This window comes from Salvelinus fontinalis, chromosome 38 (genome assembly GCF_029448725.1).
Source record: "Salvelinus fontinalis isolate EN_2023a chromosome 38, ASM2944872v1, whole genome shotgun sequence".
In the NCBI taxonomy this organism is placed as follows: domain Eukaryota; kingdom Metazoa; phylum Chordata; class Actinopteri; order Salmoniformes; family Salmonidae; genus Salvelinus; species Salvelinus fontinalis.
Window position 1 is genome coordinate 18,975,709 of NC_074702.1, and position 23,084 is coordinate 18,998,792.

At 40.8% G+C, this 23,084-nt stretch overlaps 1 protein-coding gene and 1 non-coding gene across 2 annotated transcripts; both read right to left on the reverse strand.

Moving 5' to 3' along the window:
* Window positions 1–1,240: 1,240 nt before the first annotated feature.
* On the reverse strand, window positions 1,241–19,995 carry LOC129837358 (protein O-linked-mannose beta-1,4-N-acetylglucosaminyltransferase 2). The gene is made up of 2 exons (XM_055903460.1): window positions 19,709–19,995; window positions 1,241–7,954 (listed from the first exon to the last, which is right to left on the reverse strand). The coding sequence occupies exon 2, from the start codon at window positions 7,878–7,880 to the stop codon at window positions 6,108–6,110; it is 1,773 nt and encodes a 590-aa protein (XP_055759435.1). The 5' UTR covers window positions 7,881–7,954; window positions 19,709–19,995; the 3' UTR covers window positions 1,241–6,107.
* Window positions 19,996–21,785: 1,790 nt separating this feature from the next.
* Window positions 21,786–21,858, reverse strand: trnat-ugu (transfer RNA threonine (anticodon UGU)). The gene has a single exon. It is a non-coding gene; the product is annotated as a tRNA-Thr (tRNA).
* Between the last annotated feature and the right edge of the window lie 1,226 nt (window positions 21,859–23,084).

Genomic DNA, 23,084 nt, shown 5'->3' on the forward strand with positions numbered 1-23,084 from the left:
CCTTGTACATTGCTGCTACTCGCTGTTTGTTTGTTACATATGCATAGTCACTTCGCCCTCACCTACATGTACAGATTACCTCAATTAGCCTGTACCCCTGCACGGTGACTCGGTACCGGTACCCCCTGTACATAGCCTTGTTATTCTTATTGTGTTAGTTTTTATTATTACTATTTATTTTAGGCTGCTTGGTAAATATGTTCTTCTTCTTGAACTGCACTGTTGGTTAAGGGCTTGTAAGTAAACATTTCACGGTAAAGTCTACACTTGTTGAATTCGGCACGTGCCAAATAAAGTTTGATTTGACTTGATATGTCCATTGCTCATGTTTCTTGGCCCAAGCAAGTCTTTTCTTCTTGTTGGTGTCCTTTAGTAGTTGTTTCTTTGCAGCAAATCGACTATGAAGGTCTGATTCAGTAGTCTCCTCTGAAAAGTTGATGTTGAGATATGTCTGTTACTTGAACTCTGTGAAGCATTTTTTTAGGCTGCAAATAGTTAGGCTGGTAACTCTAATGAACTTATCTTCTGCAGCAGAGGTAACTCTGGGTCTTCCTTTCTTGTGGCAGTTCTCATGGGAGCCAGTTTCATCATAGCCCTTGATGGTTTTTGCAACTGCACTTTAAGAAACTTTCAAAGTTCTTGACATTTTCTGGATTGACTGACCTTCATGTCTTAAAGTAATGATGGACTGTCATTTCTCTTCGCTTATTTGAGCTGTTCTTCCCATAATATGGACTTGGTCTTTTACCAAATAGGGCTATCTTCTGTATACCACCCCTACCTTGTAACAACACAACTGGTTGGATCAAACGCATTAAGGAAAGAAATTCCACAAATTAATTTTTAACAAAGGCACACCTGTTAATTGAAATGCATTCCAGGTGACTACCTCATGAAGCTGGTCGAGAGAATGCCAAGAGTGTGCAAAGCTGTCATCAATGCAAAAGGTGGCTACTTTGAAGAGTCTCAAATATAAAACATATATTGATTTGTTATTTGGTTACTACATGATTCCATATGTGTTATTTCATAGGTTTGATGTCTTCACTATTATTCTACAATGTAGAAAATAGTTTAAAAAATAAAAACCCTGGAATGAGTAGGTGTCTCCAAACTTTTGACTGGTACTGTATATAAAATAATGTTGCTTTATTCAATAACTCACAGTTACTCAATACTCTTACTTTTTTATCATTATAGTAAACATAATACATGTACACTAGTTTCTGGCACACTTCAGTCTTAGCAAATATAATTTATTTACTGGAGGTGGTATACACAACCACAAGCAAAACAAACACACAAAATATAACATCACATTGAACAACAACAGTTCAAAATAATCTCTTGAATACAAACACTGACAGAACTGCATTTGAGAACATCTTTTTTTTTTTTTTAACAGTTCAAGTTGGACTTTCAAACCGAAACATCTCAAAAAAGGGACAAATTCCAGTTAATGTGGAATTTAGTTCGTCAGTAGGATACCTCAATGGGTACAGCACAATGGGTAGGATATTTTAATACTAGCCAGTCAGCACTGCATTTAAATCCCTTGATTATTATGACACCATTAATGTCCATTAAATGATTACACCAATAATCAACAATGCAACGCATTGCAAAGTCTATGAATTGGCACTGGCAATCTGTGTGTCACTAGTGCTGTTTTAGGGGAAGAGAGAAACCCAATCCAATGCTATTGATTCACAGATTCCTGTCACCACTCTCAGCTGCCTCAAAAAACGTCAAACTAGTTTCAAACCTGTGCCCTCTGCTGAAAACTCAACCGCGGGACAGAGAGATCTGGGGCCGCATGTCAAGCGCTCAGAGTAAGAGTGCTGATTTAGGACAGTTTAACCTTTTAGATCACAATACAGTGCCTTCAGAAAGTATTCACACCCCTTGACTTCTTCCACATTATGTTGTGTTACAGCCTGAATTTAAAATGGATTCAATTTAGATTTTTTTCACTGGCCTACACACAATACACCATAATGTCAAAGTGGAATGATGATTTCCCCAAAAATTCTAAATTATACTGAACAAAAATATAAACGCAACATGTAAGGTGTTGGTCCCATGTTTCATGAGCTGAAATGAAAGATCCCAGAACTGTTCCATACGCACAAAAAGCTTGTTTCTATCCAATTTTGAGCACACATTTCTTTAAATCCCTGTTAAGTATTATCTCTCCTTTACCAAGGTAATCCATCCACCTGACAGGTGTAGCATATCAAGAAGCTGATTAAACAGCATGATCATTACACAGGTGCACCTTGAGCAGGGGACAATAAGAGGCCACTAAACTGTGCAGTTTTGTCACACAACACAATGCCACAGAGGTTTCAAGTTGAGGGAGCGTGCAATTAGCATTCTGACTGCAGGAATGTCCACCAGAGCTGTTGCCAGAGAATTGAATGTTAATTTCTCTACCATAAACCACCTCCAACAGTTTTAGACCAGACCATGTGTAACCATGCCAGCCCAGGACCTCCACATCCGGCTTCTTCACCTGCGGGATTGTCTGAGACCTGCCACACGAACAGCTGATGAAACTGAGGAGTATTTCTGTCTGTAATAAAGCCCTTTTGTGGGGAAAAACTCATTCTGATTGGCCGGGCTGGCTCCCCAGTGGGTGGGCCTGGCTCCCAAGTGGGTGGGTCTATGCTCTCCCAGGCCCACCCATGGCTGCGCCCCTGCCCAGTCATGTGAAATCAACAGATTAGGGCCTAATGAATTTAAATGGACTAATTTCCTTATGACTGTAAGTCAGTAAAATTGTTCATTGTTGTGTTTATATTTTTGTTCAGTATAATTAAAAATGAAAAGCTCAAATGTCTTGAGTCAATAAGTATTCAACCCCTTTGTTATGGCAAGCCTAAATAAGTTTTAAAAAAATATTTAAAATAAACAGACATTGAATATCCCTTTGAGCAGCTGTGAGAGGTGAAAACTTAGGATGGATCAACAACATTGTAGTTACTCCACAATACTAACCTAATTGACAGAGTGAAAAGAAGGACGCCTGTACATAATTAAAATATTCCAAAACATGCATTACGCTTGCAACAAGGCAGTAAAGTTATACTGAGAAAAACGTGGCAAAGCAATTCACTTTTTGTTCTAAATACAAAGTGTTATTTTTGGGGCAAACCCAATACAACACATTACTGAGTACCACTCTCCATTTTTTTCAAGCATAGAAGTGGCTGTATAATGTTATGGGCACGCTTGTAATCGCTAAAGACTGGGGAGTTTTTCAGGATAAAATAGAAATGAAATGGAGTTAAGCACAGGCAAAATCCTTGAGTAAAACCTGGTTCAGTCTGCTTTCTACTAGATACTGGGAGATTAATTCACATTTCAGCAGGACAATAACCTAAAACACAAGGTGAAATCTACACTGGAGTTGTTTACCAAGAAGACACTGAATGTTCCTGAATGGCCGAGTTACAGTTTTGACTTAAATCTGCTTGAAAATCTATGGCAAGACCCGAAAACAGTTGTCTAGCAATGATCAACAAACAATTTGACAGAGCTTGAAGAATTGTGAAAAGAATAAAGGGGCAAATGTTGCACAATTCAGGTGTAAAAATCTGTTAGAGACTTGCCCAGAGAGACATGTATTGACTAAGTGGGTTGAATACTTATAAAGATATACTGTATTAGTGTCATTTTTCTTCCACTTTGACATTTGATTATTTGTAGATGGATTTAATTGTACGTTTTTTTTCAACCATTTTAATCCCACTTTGTAACAACAAAATGTTGAAAAAGTCAAAGGGTGTAAATACTTTCTGAAGGCAATGTATATACGCTTAGTAGGACAGGAGGGCTGCAGCTGATCCTACATCAGCACTCTTACTCTGAAGGCTTGGTACATACTGGGAAGCTAGTCATACTTTGGTTTTGCACACCACAAGGCAATGAAATGTAACAGGCAGCATTGCACACCATCAAACTTGGGCTGAGTCCCAAAATGGCACCCTATTCCCTATAGAACACTACTTTTACGCTCTGGTGACCTTTATAGTTCTTGGTCAAAAGTAGTACACTATAAAGGGAAGAGGGTTTCATTTGGGATACAGCCACTGAACCACGCATGGTTAGCAGCACTGATGAGCCATAGAATGGGTTATTCCTCCAGTTTGATTCAGGGCTTAGTAGTCATTACCAAAGCATCACAGGCTAATTATTTCACAAGTTAATGCATGCATATAACCTGCGCAAATTTTCTATGATCCCAATCAGAAATGGTACCGATTAATAGTAAGTAGGAAATTCTGATCATTTTCTGCACCTGTGTGGACTGAATAAAAAAATAAAAAAAAATAGGACAATTGAACTCAGAATTGCTGTAATGGGGACACTGAAGTGACATGAACCTTTTTATATTTATCTTTTGACACACAGGGCAATGACAAAGAAACTGATTAAAGAAGCTCCAGTTTTTCTGAAAGAAATAGAACTAACCCTTGCATATCTAGCAACTGCACCGCATAGCTACAGAACCTTTCACATAAATACATAATAGATTCTCTTTATTTTAATTTAGAGGAACACTGTTCTTAAAATACTGCTACATTTGAAGGAATAATGCATGTTTTAGTCAGCATCTTTAGAAAACTGCCAACATATTTTCCGCCTTGAATTAATATTAAAGCCTCAATGAAGCACAAGATAATTCAATTACAACTAATAACACATACTTAATGGTACTGTAACCACATTTTCAAATTCACTTTGGGTTCTCTTAAAGGGATACTTTGGGATTTTGGCAATGGGGCCCTTTATCTACTTCCCCAGGGTCAGATGAACTCATGGACACCCTTTTTATGTTTCTGATTGCGGTTTGAAGGAAGTTGCTAACTATCCCTAGCATAATTGCTAACTGGAGTTAGCGCAATGACTGGAAATGTATGGGTATCTGCAGCTAGCAGGCCTGGGCAAGTCCAGTCCTCTGGGGCCTGATTGGTGTCACACTTTTAACTCAGCTAACAGACCTGACTCCAATAATCAAATAATCATGAGCTTCAGTTAAACATGTAATTAGTTTAAAAATCAGGTGTGTTTGCTAGGGATGGGGGAAAAGTGTCACACCAATTAGGCCCCTGAGGACTGGAATTGTCCAGGCCTGAAGCAGATACCCAGCTAGCAGATACCCATAGACTTCCAGTCATTGTGCTGCTAGTTAGGATTGGCTCGTGAAACTACTTCTAACTTCCTTCATACTGCACGCAGAGGCATAAATATGGTACCCATGAGTTCATCTGAATCTGGGTAAGTGGAAAATTGCCAGAATCTTACAGTATCCCTTTAAGGTTTTGGCAACATTCTGCAAACAACTATGGAAATTGCCAATTAGAAAGGCAACATGACAAAGCTACAACTTTGTGCAGGAGGGTAGGCTAAGCCACAAAGTTGTGATTTATCAGATAACAAATCACAAACCAATCAAATCTGGGCTTTGCTGAAAACCTACATTACATACTCAAATAAGTACAGGTATAGATAGGTTCAGTGTTTAAGACTAATAAAAAAGTATATTAATAAGTATATTAAAGAAATTCCTTTATCTCAAAAAGACACTTTGTATAGTACTTTCTGCCTATGGTACAGACAATGCATCCTTAAATCGTGACTCGTGTTCCTGCGTCCCATGCTAAATGCCATTGAATTTCCATTGCATTTCACTCTCTGTGAGGACATGGTTGTCTCATCAAACAGCACAGTCTCTCATCCTAGATACAGATTACATCATATCAACTATCCTCAAATCGGAGACGATCCTCAATCACAGATTTTCATATTAACGAGATTGAACGGGATCTTAAAAGCACTTACAAATTCGTAACATATCATACGAATTGTAGGGAACATACATTTATTGTGCAGGACGTAACATATCATACAAAATGGATGACATCGTATACAATTGTGCACAATTTTCTGGGAACCATTTTGGCTCGTGAGCGCTACTTTCAAAACTGCTGGCTGAAATGATACAGAACCTTTCTAGCATCACTTTCAATAATCCACAGCCCCAATATCTGATCATCTGGAACAAGCAGTCACATACTTGAAACTGTAAATATCAACTCAAATTATGTCCTGCACATGAGTACATCGGCAAAGGGCCCCAGGAGGTGTTTGTTAAAGATGCAGCGCACCCACACCAGGTACGTCGTAAAGGGTTTGATGTTTTCAGAGAAGGTATAGTTCTGGTGGGGGAGAATATAAGGCATGTACGTGTTCTCTCCTTGCTCCTGGATCCACACTTCGTACTTCACTTCCCTGACCTTCAGGTACCTCAGGTTCCAGGGGATTTGCCAGGACACAGTCAGCTTGGCCTCGTTGGTGGCCTGGACCGACGTCTGGCACTGGGGCTCTCTGACCCGGCCCGGGTGGACCGTGCTGGCAGGCTTGGCCTTCTTCAGGTTGGGCCTGGTTTTCACAATCGCTCTGAGAGCCTCTAGTAAAGAAGGTATGTCCACTATGGTGTCCTGGTAAATACGATAGAGCCACTCAGGGTTGCGGCAGCACAGGTGTCTAGGTACTTCCTTACTGGTCAGGATGTGATCCTGCTCTTCCTTATCCAGGTGGGCTATACCTCCCTGTTCCCAGGGCCTCTCTGGGTAGGCCACAGAGTTCTCCTCCACCAGGTTCCTCCAGGCCACATACTGCAGGTCCATGCCTGGTAGAGAGGCCAGGGTTTTGTAAGGAGTGTACTGCTCTGGGTTGACCGCATAGGGGAAGAGCTCCACTACGACGGCCCCCCGGGGGAGGAAGAGAGAGGAGACCAGCTGGGCCCCGTGCATGCTGACTAATATGGAGGCCCCGCTGATGACCTTGACAATTCTGGGGAAGTTCTGCTCCTCCAGAGATACCGTCACGGCTCTCATCTGGAACTCCTGCACTAACGCAAGGATCAGCTCCGCTTCGTTCAGGATTAGTCTGTTGATGGAGCGACTGAACACTACGAAGTACTCATCCTTTTCCTCCGCCACGCTCTCCTCTCCTCGCGTGGTGATATTGAGCTTCTCCATCAGCGATGAGGCAAACTGCCGGATCTCGTTCCCAGAGACCAGGATGTTGGCTTTGGGGCCCTGTGGCTGGACGAAGCCGTACTGGTACCATGTGGTCATCTTGGACAAGCCCACGTAGGACTTAGTAAAGCACATAAGTTTGCCAAAGTTCCTCAGCTGCTCTTTGAGAAGTGGCTGCTTGCTGCTCAGCAGGCGGTAGAGGTCAAAGTGTGCGCCCTCACCCCAGCCCTCCATGAAGACCAGGCGGGCCTCATCGTCCAGGTCCGAGTACTGCCGCATGGTGTAGAAGATGGGCAGCAGGTCATCGTGGAACACGTGCATCAGGTTATCCGGATTGAACCGGTTGAGGATGAGGGTGACGTCAGGGACAAACACAGGCTTGGGCATGAACTTCAGGGCAGCTGCGGGCAGCTCCAGGAAGTTGAAGTACTGGGTGTTGTGATCCTCCACAGAGGACAGGTCCAGCAGGGCCGGCTGGAAGCGCCGGGGCCCCAGGTTGGGCAACATGAAGGAGGAGTTGCTGTGGAAGAAGACAAACTCTTCGGCCTCGGTGCAGTAGCACAGGTAATCGAAGCGGCAGATGCGGTCAGTGTGCATCTTGCCGGTGCAGACCATGCGGGTGCCATGCTCCTGAAGGGCCAGCAGAGCGGCGTGGTAGTCTATCCGGGCCTGGGACAGCTCCTGGGACTGGCGGGTCAGCTGCAGCTCCTCCTCCAGTACTGCAGCGTGCTCGCTTAGCCTCACGTACTTCCAGAGCAGTGCTGCCACCACCGAAACCAGCAGGCCATTCAGAATGGCCGCCACGTTCATCCTGCAGCTCGCCGCACGCATCACAGCTCCACGTCCAATCTGATCTCTGATCTCACACGCATGCTCCGCCTCCCGCTAGCCAGGCGCCGATACACCTGGAGAGGGAGAGAGCGAAAGTGAGAGAGGGGGTGGGGGATAGAGATAATTTTTAGCATATTACTGATATCATGTTTCCAACTGAACATACTATATTTCAGACTTAGTAATCATATAAATAATATCAAACAAAGTGTAAGCCTATTATTTTCAGTGCTATTGATGAAGGTCTACATACCGGTAGAACAATTTCAATTTTAGGGATCAAAGTCCCTTCCCTTCTTTGTCTGCGTCCCAAATAAAGGGATACTCTGGGATTTTGGCAATGAAGCCCTTTACCTACTTCCCTAGAGTCAAATGAACTCGTGGATAACATTTTCATGTCTCTGCGTGCAGTTGGAAGGTAGTTTCTCACTAGCTTTAGCTCAATTGCTAACTACCGCTAGTTAACATTGGCTCGCAATACTTCCTCTAACTTCCTTCATACTGGACGCAGAGACATACAAATGGTATCCACAAGTTCATCGGACTCTGAGGAAGTAGATAAAGGGCCTCATTGCCAAAATCTCAAAGTATTCATTTTAAGTGCACTACTTTTGACCAGGACCCATATGGCTCTGATAAAAAGTAGTGCACTGTATAGGCTAGGGAAAAGGGTGCCATTTGGGACGTATCCTTTGTTTACCTTGGTGGATAAGCACAGGCTTTCCTAGAACCTCAAATCACACTCCCCTCGTGGTTATGTCTTGATGAATGACATTGTGAGGAGAGAAAGGGGAAAAGAAAAGTTCCTCTTAAAACTACACTAATCTGCATATTGAGAGAACAAGTGAGTCATGTGGTGAGACAGACTATCTGCATCCCAAATGCTATTCCCTATATAGTGCACTACTTTTGATCACTCCAGGACCCATAGTGCACTACTTTTTACTGCAGCCCTATCTTGGGAACGCAGTGCCATTTGGGATGCAGCCACTAATTCAGATCCCAAGCAGCTACTTCCAGACTATGCGGGTAAATAGTCATCTAAAGGTTAACTGCAACAAGAACAAATGTTTCTATAGGCTAGCCTCTGCCTGGGATACTATAAATATCACATTCCATAATAGCAGCTGAGATTAAAATAATATCATTATTCCAGTATAAAAAAGTTGAGTAAATAACATACAGGTTTGAGACTTAAACAATGCATTTAAAATATGCTTTATATTACCATGATAACTTAGCAATACTCAAAAAGAAGAGTCAAGAGAGTTAGCGTAGTCATTGGCATCTATAATATTCATCAGAATCTACGGACTATCTCCCTAACCTTCAACTTTGGGCTGCAGACACTAAATACACTCCCTTCCTCTCCCTGGAGCCAGACTGTCTGCAGTAGGCTTGGTCAGTATACTGTATATGGCGTATTCCAGAGTATTTGGTAATAGCCACGGGATTGTTTTTAAGTAAAAACCTTTTAAGTAAATACCTGCAGTCAACTTGTGCAGTAGGTTAGGAAATAAAGCAGATCACATTCTTCATTTCACCTTTCAGATTATTTTTCATTATGAAGTTTAGGCCTACCGGTAGTCCCCAGTCACGTTTGTTTACAAGCACACAACAACAAGAGATCGGAGCTTTGTGAGTCACATTGTTGTGCAGCACGCGCCAGGTGATCTAGTGATCTAATTCACAACTAAATGTTTGTCAGCTAGATATTTTATAACTATTAAAGGAAAACTCCACCCAAAAACTATATTTTGGTATTTGATTCATTAGTCCATTGTTGACATAGTCCCAAGTTGATATAGTCCCAAGTTTTCAAGATATGTAACTTTCAAAATACAGAAATCTGGCCCGTATGATGAATTTTGCATCATGTGATGCTGCGTTTTGCAGAGCTAAACGCTCTGAAGTTGTGCATTTGGTTTGCTGATTTAGTACCTAGTTATCTACAAAAATGGAAGTATCAATGAACATGATTGTGGGAAATGAATGAATGCTCAGTTTGTCAGGCGCGGAATTGGAGTACCACCTACCGCTAGCAGCATTTTAGCCACAGACTTAAGTGCTAGCCATCTAGTCTATGTTTTATAAAATGTGCAAGAGTATAAAACATGATTCTGGTTAAATTTGTAACAAAAATGGCATTTTCATATGAAGCGTTGAAAGCCAGATCAGTGATTATTGCAAAAAAGCAGGTTAAACTATTTTGATAAAATAATGAAATCATTAGTGGGTCAAAGGCTTATATTTAGCCTAGGTATAATAAAAAAAATCCCTGAATTCATTAGATTATTCCTGTTTGAAATCCAGTGTATTGACCATTAATTGTGCAACAAAGCTTGTTCAGAGAAAAAGTTTCAAAAATCAAGATAAATTGCCCATAAACTTGAAAAAAATCTAGATAGTCTTTTTAGGCCATATCGCCCAGCCCTACCTTGCTGTCTAATATTAGTTTTGTGTGTGCAGCAAACTGTGAGTAGCATTTTTTTGTTACTTTTATAAACTTTATGAGCTGTGATATCTGTCCTGCAAACAGTTTATCAGAGACTGTATAAAATGTTTGCATGCGCTCGTTTGCATTTAACTAGCAATCACTATGGTATTTTCTATGTACTTGTTAGCATTGTTAACCTTGGTATTACAGAGGCTCAGTGGGGTTTGAAAATAGCGCCCCTTGTGCTGGTATTACCGAATATCCCAGGATGGCACAAGGTCGGTTTGAAGGTAGGACTATCTGGATACCACCCAAGCCTATCTATCCTTCTATCCCATGTTGAGTAAAATAATTCCAGTTTAACCCTACCTCAATGTCTCTAATGCTTTGAGCAGCAGACATGGAGCACAAGATTCATACAGCAGATATCATGGAAACATAATGAACGGGCATTGCCACTTCTAACACACATTTGGACAGACACACATGCACCTCTGATTTATTAAATCTCTCTATCCTAAAAACTCCTGGAGAATCCTCCTTTGCCACTAGCATCCCCAGAGAGTAGCCATCCCCCCACGGTCTTCCTGTCTCTCTCTCCTCTCCAGACTGAGCTCATAATGAACTCCAGTATCTCTGGCCTAACTCGGTCTCAGTCCCAAATGGCACCCTATTTCCTATTTAGTGAAATACTTTTGACCAGGGCCCATAGGACACAGCCAACCTTACACTCTCCTAAAGCCCCGGACTCTCTCTCCTCTAACAGCCAGCCAAGCCAAGGGCCCTGGAGGAAGAAGCCAGACTGAACAAAGACATAATGGCTCCATCTCTCCCTCCCTACGCTCTCTTTCACTCGCTCTCTTGCTGCTCTCATTCTCTCTTTCCATATCTGCTCTCATATGCTGCACCAGAGGCAGGCAAAAAAAAAAAGTCCTCAGGCTATTTTGACATCCAAATACATAGGTTACAATATGTCAGTGATAGTAGTAGGCTCAGTATTTGTGGTAATACCCTGCAGTTGTAGCTAAGTTATAGGAAAAAGATCAGTTACCATAGAGCTTTTTCACTTGTTAACATTACGATTTGAGATTTAGTTAAGCAAAAGAGCATGATACTAATTCAGGTAGGAAAAGTCTTATTGTATCTATAGATGGAGATAAGGGCTTCCATCTATAGATACAATATGATAGCAATGCAGATGTACTGGTACTCATAATACTCATATGTGAACTGCACTACATTTGAAGATAAACTGAGTGACACCCATCGTTCTTTTGGGGCCTCCTTTTTTCTCCTCTCCCCCAAATATTTCACTTGGATCGCCATTCGCCAAGGGCACTGGCAGAGGAGACAGGTTTGGTCAACTCACCTCTGCCCACTGACCCATATTGTACTGACAGGGGGCTGAAGCCCATAATTAGACACTGATCGTGACCTTGACAGCTGGGCCTATAGGCTTCATGACCTGGATGTCATCAGGAGAACACGGCTGTCCCAAATGGCACCATATCCCCTTTACAGTGCACTACTTTTGATGTGACCTGATCAGAAGTAGTGCACTACAAAGGGAATAGGGTGCCATTTGAAAAATAAATTACCTACAGGGTTCCTCTGAAGTTTGACCAAGACCCCTACATGGGATTTAGGTCCAGAAATTACTTCTAAGATTTTAAATGTACCTGTATAGGCAGATAGCACAAACCCCTCAGCTTTCCCAAACCCCTCGGCTTTCCCTTTTAGCCTACCCATTTAACCAATTTCTACATGCGTTTAAGTTGGTATGCTATTCAGACAATACCACTTGATTTTACTCATTCACATTCACGAAGGATGACAAATGGGCTAATAGTGCTCAATGCATTTTTTTTACTGCTTAAATGTCACAGCATGAAGACCTAAAGCAGCATTGCCCTCCAATCCATGAGGACAAGGACAATGGTGCCAGTGGTGAGCGTTAATCCTCCTCAATGCACACAAGCGGCCCACAGGGATGTGTGCAGGGCCCACTGCAATTCCACTGTGCCAAGTACTGAAGGTTTTTCCAAAGGTCAGCCTGCCTCTGTGATAAATTAGCAGGTTTTCAAAATGCAGTCTTCAGCTCATTGTAAAGTGGTGGGTGATACGCTGATGAAGCCTGCCTCCCGTTGCCTATGCATTTGCTGTTTGAGATGCTGTAGCAGCAGCTTCCACGCTGTCTGACAGATTTTCCACTAAAAGGCTCTGTATATGTATGCTGTACAAGTGTGATAAAAAAGATACAGTCGGAAGTTTATACACTTAGGTGGGTGTCATTAAAACTCATTTTTCAACCACTCCACAAATGTATTGTTAACAAACTATAGTTTTGGCAAGTCGGTTAGGACATCTACTTTGCATGACAAGTAATTTTTCCAACAATTGTTTACAGACAGATTATTTCACTGTATCACAATTCCAGTGGGTCAGAAGTTTACATACACTAAGTTGACTGTGCCTTTAAACAGCTTGGAAAATTCCAGAAGATGATGTCATGGCTTTAGAAGCTTCTGATAGGCTAATTGACATCATTTGAGTCAACTGGAGGTGTATCTGTGGATGTAGTTCAAGACCTACCTTTAAACTCAGTGCCTCTTTGCTTGACATCATGGAAAAATCAAAAGAATTCAGCCAATACCTCGGAAAAAGAAAATTGTGGACGCCCACAAGTCTGGTTCATCCTTGGGAGCAATTTCCAAACGCCTGAAAGTACCACGTTCATCTGTACAAACAATAGTACGCAAGTATAAACACCATGGGACCACGCAGCCGTCATACCGCTCAGGAAGGAGATGCGTTCTGTCTCCTAGAGATGAATGTACTTTGGTGCGATAAGTGCAAATCAATCACAGAACAGCAAAGGACCTTGTGAAGATGCTGGAGGAAACAGGTACAAATGTATCTATATCCAAAGTACAACGAGTCCTATGTCGACATAACCTAAAAGGCCGCTCAGCAAGGAAGAAGCCACTGCTCCAAAACCGGCATAAAAAAGCCAGACTACGGTGTGCAACTGCACATGGGGACAAAGATCACACTTTTTGGAGAAATGTCCTCTGGTCTGATGAAACAAAAATAGAACTGTTTGGCCATAATGACCAATATTATGTTTGGAGGAAAAATGGGGAGGTTTGCAAGCCGAAGACTACCATCCCAACCGTGAAGCACAGGGGTGGCAGCATCATGTTGTGGGGGTGCTTTGCTGCAGGAGGAACTGGTGTACTTCACAAAATAGATGGCATCATGAGGCAGGAAAAATATGTGGATATATTGAAGCAACATCTCAAGACATCAGTCAGGAAGTTAAAGCTTGGTTGTAAATGGGTCTTCCAAAATGGACAATGACCCAAAGCATACTTCCAAAGTTGTGGCAAAATGGCTTAAGGACAACAAAGTCAAGGTATTGGAGTGGCCATCACAAAGCTCTGACCTCAATCCTATAGAAGTTTTGTGGGAAGAACTGAAAAAGTGTGTGCGAGCAAGGAGGCCTACAAACCTGACTCAGTTACACAAGCTCTGTCAGGAGGAATAGGCCAAAATTCACCCAACGTATTGTGGGAAGCTTGTGGAAGGCTACCCGAAACGTTTGGCCCAGTCAAACAATTTAAAGGCAATGCTACCAAATACTAATTTAGTTTATGTAAACTTATGAACCACTGGGAATGCGATGAAAGAAATAAAAGCTGAAATAAATCATTCTCTCTACTATTATTCTGACATTTCACATTCTTAAAATAAAAAGTGGTAATCCTCACTGGCCTAAAACAGGGAATTTTTACTAGGATTAAATGTCAGGAATTGTGAAAAACTGAGTTTAAATGTATTTGGGTAAGGTGTATTTAAACTCCCTAACCTTAACTGTACATAATGAATATTCAGAATATTTACGGCCTCCTCCACGTCTCCTGATGTACTGGCCTGTCTCCTGGTAGCGCCTCCATGCTCTGGACACTACACTGACAGACACAGCAAACCTTTTTGCCACAGCTCGCATTGATGTGCCATCCTGGATGAACTGCACTACCTGAACCACTTGTGTGGGTTGTAGACTCCGTCTCATGCTACCACTAGAGTGAGAGCACCGCCAGCATTCAAAAGTGACCAAAACATCAGCCAGGAAGCATAGGAACTGAGAAGTGGTCTGTGGTCACCACCTGCAGAATCACTCCTTTTTTGGGGGTGTCTTGCTAATTGCCTATAATTTCCACCTTTTGTCTATTCCATTTGCACAACAGCATGTGAAATTTATTGTCAATCAGTGTTGCTTCCTAAGTGGACAGTTTGATTTCACAGAAGTGTGATTGACTTGGAGTTACATTGTGTTGTTTAAGTGTTCCCTTTATTTTTTTGAGCAGTATATATATATATATATATATATATATATATATATATATATATATATATATATATATATATATATATATATATATATATATATATATATATATATATATATATATATATATATATATATATATATATATATATATATATATATATATATATATATATACACACACACACACACATATGTATGTGTCTCTCCAGGACTTTCTTTTTTAACATTGCTTGGTCTGTATTCGTAATGTTGAAACATGAAATGTCTTATGTAGTTCTTGAAAGAACCATTGAAAGAACCATTTTGTTAATGCTAGTTCTCCTGTCTTATCTGATCTGTACTCTGTTAGTTACACACACACATATACATACATACACTTTATTTGTTATAATACCATCTTTGAGAACTAACAAAAAAAGCTATTACAGTCAAGAAGAGAAACTGGGCATTCTAGGCACATGCCCTTTGATTTTTTGCAGAGGAACACAGCATTAGCCATTGCAAAATGCATAGAAATGCAGGAAATTAGCTTTAAAGCTGCTAAATTGTCTCAGCTCCATGCAAAACTGTGTAGAATTTCTGGAAATTAGCTTCAAAACCTCAAAATGTTCTGAACTCAATGGAAAAATGTATAGAATTGCAAAAAATGTGCATTATAACAGCAAAATTCTCTATGCCGCCAAGATATCTTTCTCGCTAATAGACTGTTAGTTTACATTTCTTCTCCAATGAACTGTGGGGATGTGAAAACAATAACTGTCTACCAAATCTCTTCACTTTAAAATGTTGATTACTTCTACTTGCCATTATCATTCACCTGATAAGATGTGATTTTATATTTTTGCTAACATATGATGAGGGTCCCTGGTTTGCCTGTCTGGGGGTCTCTAGGCAAGAAAAGTTTGAAAACCCCTGGACTAAATCATTTAAAAACATTTTATAATATGTATACTATAGAACTACACGTCTACTAAACAAATGATTAGGCCTAAATAGACATTGACAGCCTGGGTTGTTTGAAAACTGATGTCCTTATATAGCTTAACTTCTGTTGCTACGGGAAATAACACACTCTGAATGAAGAGTAAACAGAGCGCTTCTTGCTTGATATTTTCTGTGTGAGGAAGTAAATGTTACATTAAGAGTAAAATGATCCAATTGGAAAAAGGTCACCATAGTTCCCATCATAATCATATGCATGCATGAACTCGGGCTACAACTGGGAATGCTTCACATTTAAATTATATTTCTGTCTGGCGTAATGTTACCGCTCCAGCGCCACTTCATCAGTATTCAGTCTCCCTAGAGCTCCCACCCACCACGCTTCTCAGTCAACCAACTCACCCACATCTGCTTTCCCCTAATAGTCCCAAAATCTTTGTTATACTGAATGCTGCTTATAAATAATGAAACAGGCATTAAGAAAAGTAAATATTCCCTTAGAAGGCAGCAGGCAGGCGATACAGTAAGTAAATATGCTGTGCGTAGAAAAACTGTTAAACCAGTCAGACTGGACAACACATTTCTAGCCTGTTTCACCTGACTTCGCTCTATGCTTTCACAGTAAAAACAGCTTTCTGAGAAGACAAAAAGCCTGGAGTAGTTCTGTCTTTATAGATGTCCCTGGGTGACCTAGTAATCCCAAGGCTCTTTCTCAATTGTCCTGATTCCTCAGATTCTCTCTCTTTGCCTCCTCAAAATGTACAGAAGATCCTAGGTTCCTTTGTCTAATCTTCTCCTCCAATGCATGTCGAGGAGGCAAGAGAGGGCGTGAGGAATCAAGGAAAGACAATTGAAAAATAGCCCTTGTTTCAGGGAAGCTGAAAAGGTCTTTGAAATAGTAAAGACAATTCAGCATCTGGGCAATTCCACAGTAGAGCTCAGTAGAGTACAACACAGCAGAGATCATTCGAGTACAGCAATGTACAGTTCGGTAGTCATGTAGAGTACAGTAAAGTACAGTACCATAGTGTACCTAACTCTAGTGTGCTCAACTAGAGTATAGTTCAGTATTCTTTACTGAACTCTACGGTACAGTACTGCCCTGTGCTATACTTGTCTGTACTGTACTTTGCTGTCCAAACTACTGAACCCAACTGTGTTTTGTGACTATTATGATTTCCCCATTGTAGCAAATTCAACTGCAGAAATTCCGTTAGCGATTTTTTTTATTCCGTTACCAATCAAGTTATAATCACAATAATTCATAAACAAAATTGATATCAGTAAAAAACACTGACTAATTAATAGATCTACCTTTATTTGTTACTTCTGAACTTTCATTATCCTCCACTCCTAATGTGGGAGAGAAATTAGAAAATATCTTAAAGATATATGGGTTTTTGGTAACAGAATTTCAAGGCAATTTTTCTGAAACTTAAAGGCAGAAAAATGTATCCAAAACTAAATATAAAGTGTTGATATTTGTTGGCAAGGGTGTTTCCTTCAATATGAGTGTTATGTATTTCTAATACCTTCAGACTATTTCTGGTAGAGGTTTTCCAAAACAATACCCCCTTTCCATCTTTGCTTCCTCCTACATTTTAAGATGGAAAATTGTTAACAATTGTATATATCCCTTAATTAATAAAAAAAGATTTGACATACTCCTATGAACTTCACATGGGTTCTTTTAGATGGAAATGACCATATCCTTTTGACATAGTCACTAATCTCTTTCATCTATACATGATCAAACCTCTGACATTTGTAGTGTTTCCAAACTGCTCATATATGGGTTTGGTTACAAAAGGGTGAGCAGTAGCAGCAGTAACCAAGGAGAATGTTGTTAAGCCTCTCTCTGATGACATCACAGCAGTAGCGACTGAGCTGAGGCTGAGCGTGCCAGGTCTCTCTATCAGGACTTGGCTGACAGGCCTTGCATGGCTCCCTAGTGTTTTGTATTGCCGTTTGCCTTGGAGATGATAAGCACCCTGATGATGGGGATGGGAGAAGCAGCATAGAGGAGCAGCCTGGAGATTCTAATGCATTTTAATAAGGCTCCAGCTCCACGATAGGCAAACAGAGCTGTTAGTATCTTACTCTGGCATTTCTACTCACTGCCTGTCGCTGGCTTGTCCCTTCAGGATCACCTTGGAGATTCCCTCCCTGCTCTGCATCCTCATCCTTTTGAAGGACAACTTGCTCACCTCTCCGCTCTCACAAAGAACCACTTAATAGACCGCTCTTCTCAGCTGCTTTATTGCCTGTGTCCTCCAGGCTCGTTTGAGGCGTCCCCATTTGTCATTTTTATTCCTGGCCCAATTGTGGCATGTCAGGTTGGATCAGGCCTCCTAGTGCTCATGTTAGCTAGAGCTACAGCCCAATGCACAACATTAGCAGCTGTACCATACTCTCCCTCTCTTTCTCTCTGCTGGGGACACACTATCAGCCTGCCACTGTCACAAAAACCCAGATGCAGTTAAAGCCACCGTAGACTGTAAGGTTTCCAATTATTTAAAATGCACCCCTTGAATTCTAAAAGAAAATCACTTATAAACCCCTTAATAGCCTAGATTATTTTCCTTAAAGTTGACAGTACTTGGTTTGTTTCCAGTCATTGTTGCCCCAGGGGGCCCATGAGAAATGCAGGCTGATGCATCCATTCTGCAGGTTCAGGAGAAATGTCAGACAGAAGGGAGGACAGAACATCCTCTGGAAACATTGCAGCATAGCACATTATAATTCAGCCACATGACAGACCCCTAAAAGGCCAGAAAATGAAATGGAATAATATGACATAGAAAAATAGAATAGGTATATCATATATAGGCTTAAAAGGAAGTGTGCATTACACAGATCTTCTTAAAAAGCAGAAACTGTGTATTGTCAATAACACACCAACGAATTTGGTGATAGCAAATAGGCTACCTTCCTAATATTCAGATTCACACACACTTCTCTCATCAACTCCCCCAGGCTTCCACTTCATCTACCTCAACTACAGGCTGCCAGCTGAGCTCCCATTCACTATAGATTACCTTCCTAACAGAAGTACCAAGGCAATGAAAATTAGGCATTCTATTTAGGACAGGTTGGCTGTTTTCATGATATGTAGGCTATCGCAGCACCCACTCATCTGAGGCCAAGAGCAACAGGTGAGAGAGGTCATATTGCAGAAGTCATGATAGCCTACTTTAAAAAATGAATCATTCATAGTGTTGGCTAGGCCTATTTGTGAAACTATTAACTTAATGTGTAATTAAACAGGGGGTTCAAGTAGGTCTGGACAGGGGTGATGTTTGTAGGATGTAGTCGTTTGTATGTGCTGTATTGTTTATAAGACACCAAATAAAATCTTATAGAAAATGTATTAAAAAAAGGTAGATTCAAAAACTAAATATGAAAACCTCAAGATAATGCTGGTTTTCAACTTTAGTTGGTGTGATTTTCATAAACGTCATCCTCAGTTAAAGTCTGTATGCGATTTAGGAAATTCTTGAAAATGTAAGGGATTAATTACTTGGGTTTCTGATTACCCTGGTGTAGCTAAAGCTCTCCAGGATGAATGATTTGAAGGAAACACATTCAATCCCTTACCAGAAAATACTACCTGACCAAACTGTGTTAGCAGTTACTCTTCAAGTCATCCAGAATTGAGTTGAACACACAGAACCCTCATAATGACAGGACAAACGTGTTTACTTCAGTCTTGTTTAGGCCTAGACCTGTGTCCATGAAGAATCGCGATTGATAACAATGTCAGGGTTCAGATTACCATAGTTATGATTAAACACGTATAGCCTTTGTAGGACTAAGCTTGACTGATATTCATGAAGACTCCATGGGATACTTAGAAACAGGTCCTGTTCATATTTGAAGCCATGTCGTAATTTGTCCAAGCAAACCACTAACGTTACATTCTTGCGTTCAAATAATGTCATGCCATGAGCAGAATACATTGAAACAGTAGCGTCAAGACAATGTGCCAATGGCCGCAGTGCTTTTGAATTCTAAACTTTGTCTTGAAACTAAGTTTTCAAACATCACATTGAAAACATGACATGCACCGATAATAAACGTCTTTATTATTCTTACCGGGGAGTTTCGATAAAACTGAAAATGTATTTTCTTCACTGCAGCTGAAACGTTTCAGCTAAGACAGCATTACTAGCTCCAGAGCATACGTTACTCTCCGCAGAAACGTTCCAGAGGATTGACGCGATCGAATGAACCTCCGCAACGATATGCCTCGATGTAGGTGCAACAGTAGGAAATATCAACGCATTCATTCATCAAGTTTAAGTTAAACAGTATTTTTTATGTTAGATGTCAAAAAGGCGATTTCGATTCTACTTGCTATCCTGTCTCCACCCACTGCAAAGTCAAATCCCATATCCAAAACTCGCGAGACGTTATCGGCGCTTTCTCCACACTCCTTGATGTGACCATTATTACAACGTAAGATAACATAAAATGTTAATATATATATATATATAATTCCATGTGAGGTTCAGGAATTTGCACAACGAATTTGACTGTATATTTTATGGAGACCAAAGTATGGAAAATTAATCATTTTCTCTTGTATTATGTTTATATTGCATAGACCACTAGTTACAATTCACTCATGTGCGAACTACTTTGTTTTTCAGGACAAGCTATATACACATATATCACAAATTGCATAGAGAATGTTTATATAAGAAAACATTTCAACATACTGCATTGCTCTGCTCTCCTCACAGCTCCATATTTCCTTTGGCATTTCATTAATCACAGTTTGCACCCTACTGACAGGGGGTTAGGGGACATTACATTTGCATTAATCATGCTCAATCTCTAAATAAAACAGAGTGGCTGCGTTTATACTCTGACACACACACACACCAAAAAATATAAAATGCAACATGTAACAATTTCAAAAATGTTACTGAGTTTTACAGTTCATATAAGGAAATCAATTGAAATAAATTCATTTGGACCTAATCTATGGATTTCACATGACTGGGAATACAGATGTGCATCTGTTGGTCACAGATACCAGCGTGCCAGTGGCCATCAAAGGTGAGCATTTGCCCACTGAAGTCAGTTACGACGCCAAACTGCAGTCAGGTTAAGACCCTGGTGAGGATGATGAGCACGCAGATGAGCTTCCCTAAGACTGTTTCTGACAGTTTGTGTAGAAATTCTTTGGTTCTGCAAACCCACATTTTCATCAGCTGTCCGGGTGGCTGGTCTCAGACGATCCCACAGGTGAAGATACCGGATGTGGAGGTCCTGGGCTGGCGTGGTTACACGTGGTCTGCGGTTGTGAGGTTGGTTGGACTTACTGACAAGGGGAGAGTGAAACAAATGCTCAAGTAGGACTGCTTTCCAACTGCCATATACATTGATCTCTGCCAGAAAAAGATAAATGAAAATAAAATGCAGAAACAAAACAAATCTGTAGTGGTGACATGATCAAATACAACGACATCCACAGATTTCACACATTCATCTCATATGTCAACATTGATTGCATTGGCCTAACATGCAGCCTTGTCTACACATTGCATTGGAGCAAAACAATGTGCATATTAACCATAAATAACATACAACTGTTATTTTGCTTCTCAATGATCATTCAACGCCGCACGATTTGATGGACAGACAACACATCATTGATATTCGCCATTCCATCAAATCGTGCAGCGTTGAATGATCATTGAGAAGCAAAATAACAGTTGTATGTTATTTAAGGTTAATACGCACATTGTTTTGCTCCAATTTTACACGTAGGCAGTGTAGTGCTGCCAGAGCACAAGTCAGCCAGGCTGAAACATATGACCCCTCATGGAAGGCCCCAGCATGATCTGAACTCACAACCTCTGGGTTACTAGACCAGTGCCTTAAACATTGAGCCATGACTGAAGACATAAAACCCAGTAACTCGTCAGAAAAATGTAACAATAAGTCGAAATGTTCTTCTGGGTGTTTGTGAGAGCTTGCATCGATAATGTTAAATGGTAACATGTTAACCTGATAGAAATGTAATTTCTGTGCTGGATGTTCTGTTGACACGAGACAAACTACTACAACAACGTAATTCTTCACAAGGTATGTATACATGAGCAGAATTTAACACAAATCGGGATTGTACTGACCTGGATTAAAACATATGACCCTTTAGTCAAGGCCCCAGCGAGAATTGAACTCGCGACCCCTGGTTTACAAGACCAGTGCTCTAACCACTGAGCTATGGAGCCTTACCTACTCACACCTTGAGACAACAGGTAATTTATATATCACAACGGATCTTGCCAATTCACAGACAGAAGGCCACACCTCATGCCACTCACTCTACCACACTCAGCTGTTAGTGCAGTCTGGCCCAACCAGCTAAACAGGCTGTTAGCATATGAAACAAAGTCAACTACTCTAGGCTTGAGTGTCTGCTGGTTTTCAGTCTTTCTGTTACATCATGATCTACATGAGATTTAGACCAGAGAAACATAATACACATTCTTACATGCCAATTGGACCTGTGCAATAAAATACACTCACCTCATCTCTGTGGCACTGACAGGACTTGCCACTAGAGAGCAGCAACAGACCATAAAATGCATTGCTATTGACAGAACATATACACCTACAGATGATCACTGCATTTTATTGTCTGTTGCTGCGCTCTAGTGGCGAGTACTAGCAGAGCCACAGAGAGTTTAGTCACATGAGCAGGGTTGCAGATGCAAATGCAGGGTACAGTGAAAATCTTAAGCTCTTACAGTGCAGGTCAAAGGGAAGTGAATGAAAAAATAGCAACATAAATAATAATTACATATTTACAACTGTAACATGAGTGTAAGTTGGGGGGGGGGGGGGTGGGGGGGGGGGGGCCGTCAATGTATACACTTAATCTCCACTACAAAAAGCATCTAGACATTATCTCCCATTTCTTTTAGACTAGCATTTAGTTCTCAACAGCAGAGATTTGTATAAACCGGTCTGTCTCTCCGACCTTTCCAATATTGAATTGCGATCTTTTTTTATTTATTTTACCTTTATTTAACCAGGTAGGCTAGTTGACAACAAGTTCTCACCGTCCCATATAAAGTGAATGTGTCCAAACGAGACAGACAGCAAATTGAGCTGGTTATCATACAGTAGCAACATACAAAACATTTATCAGTCGGCTGGCTAAATCAATATGTTGTTGCGAAAACTAAAATGGATGAGTGGAACATTTCTTTTATGCATGTCATCCTAATCTTCTCTATCATTCCATGCAGCATGACTATGGATAATTGGGGAAAAGAGATGGCAATAATGGCATGCAGATTTGGGGGATACTGCATTGTATGACCTAGAGAGAAAAGCCGCAACAAATAAAAACAGTTAAGAATACAAACTGGGCTGTGCGTAGCTTCGAAGGCTGGCTAACAGAGAAGAAAAAAGTTGACTTAAAGTGTCACTAAGGAAGAGTTTAAAATCG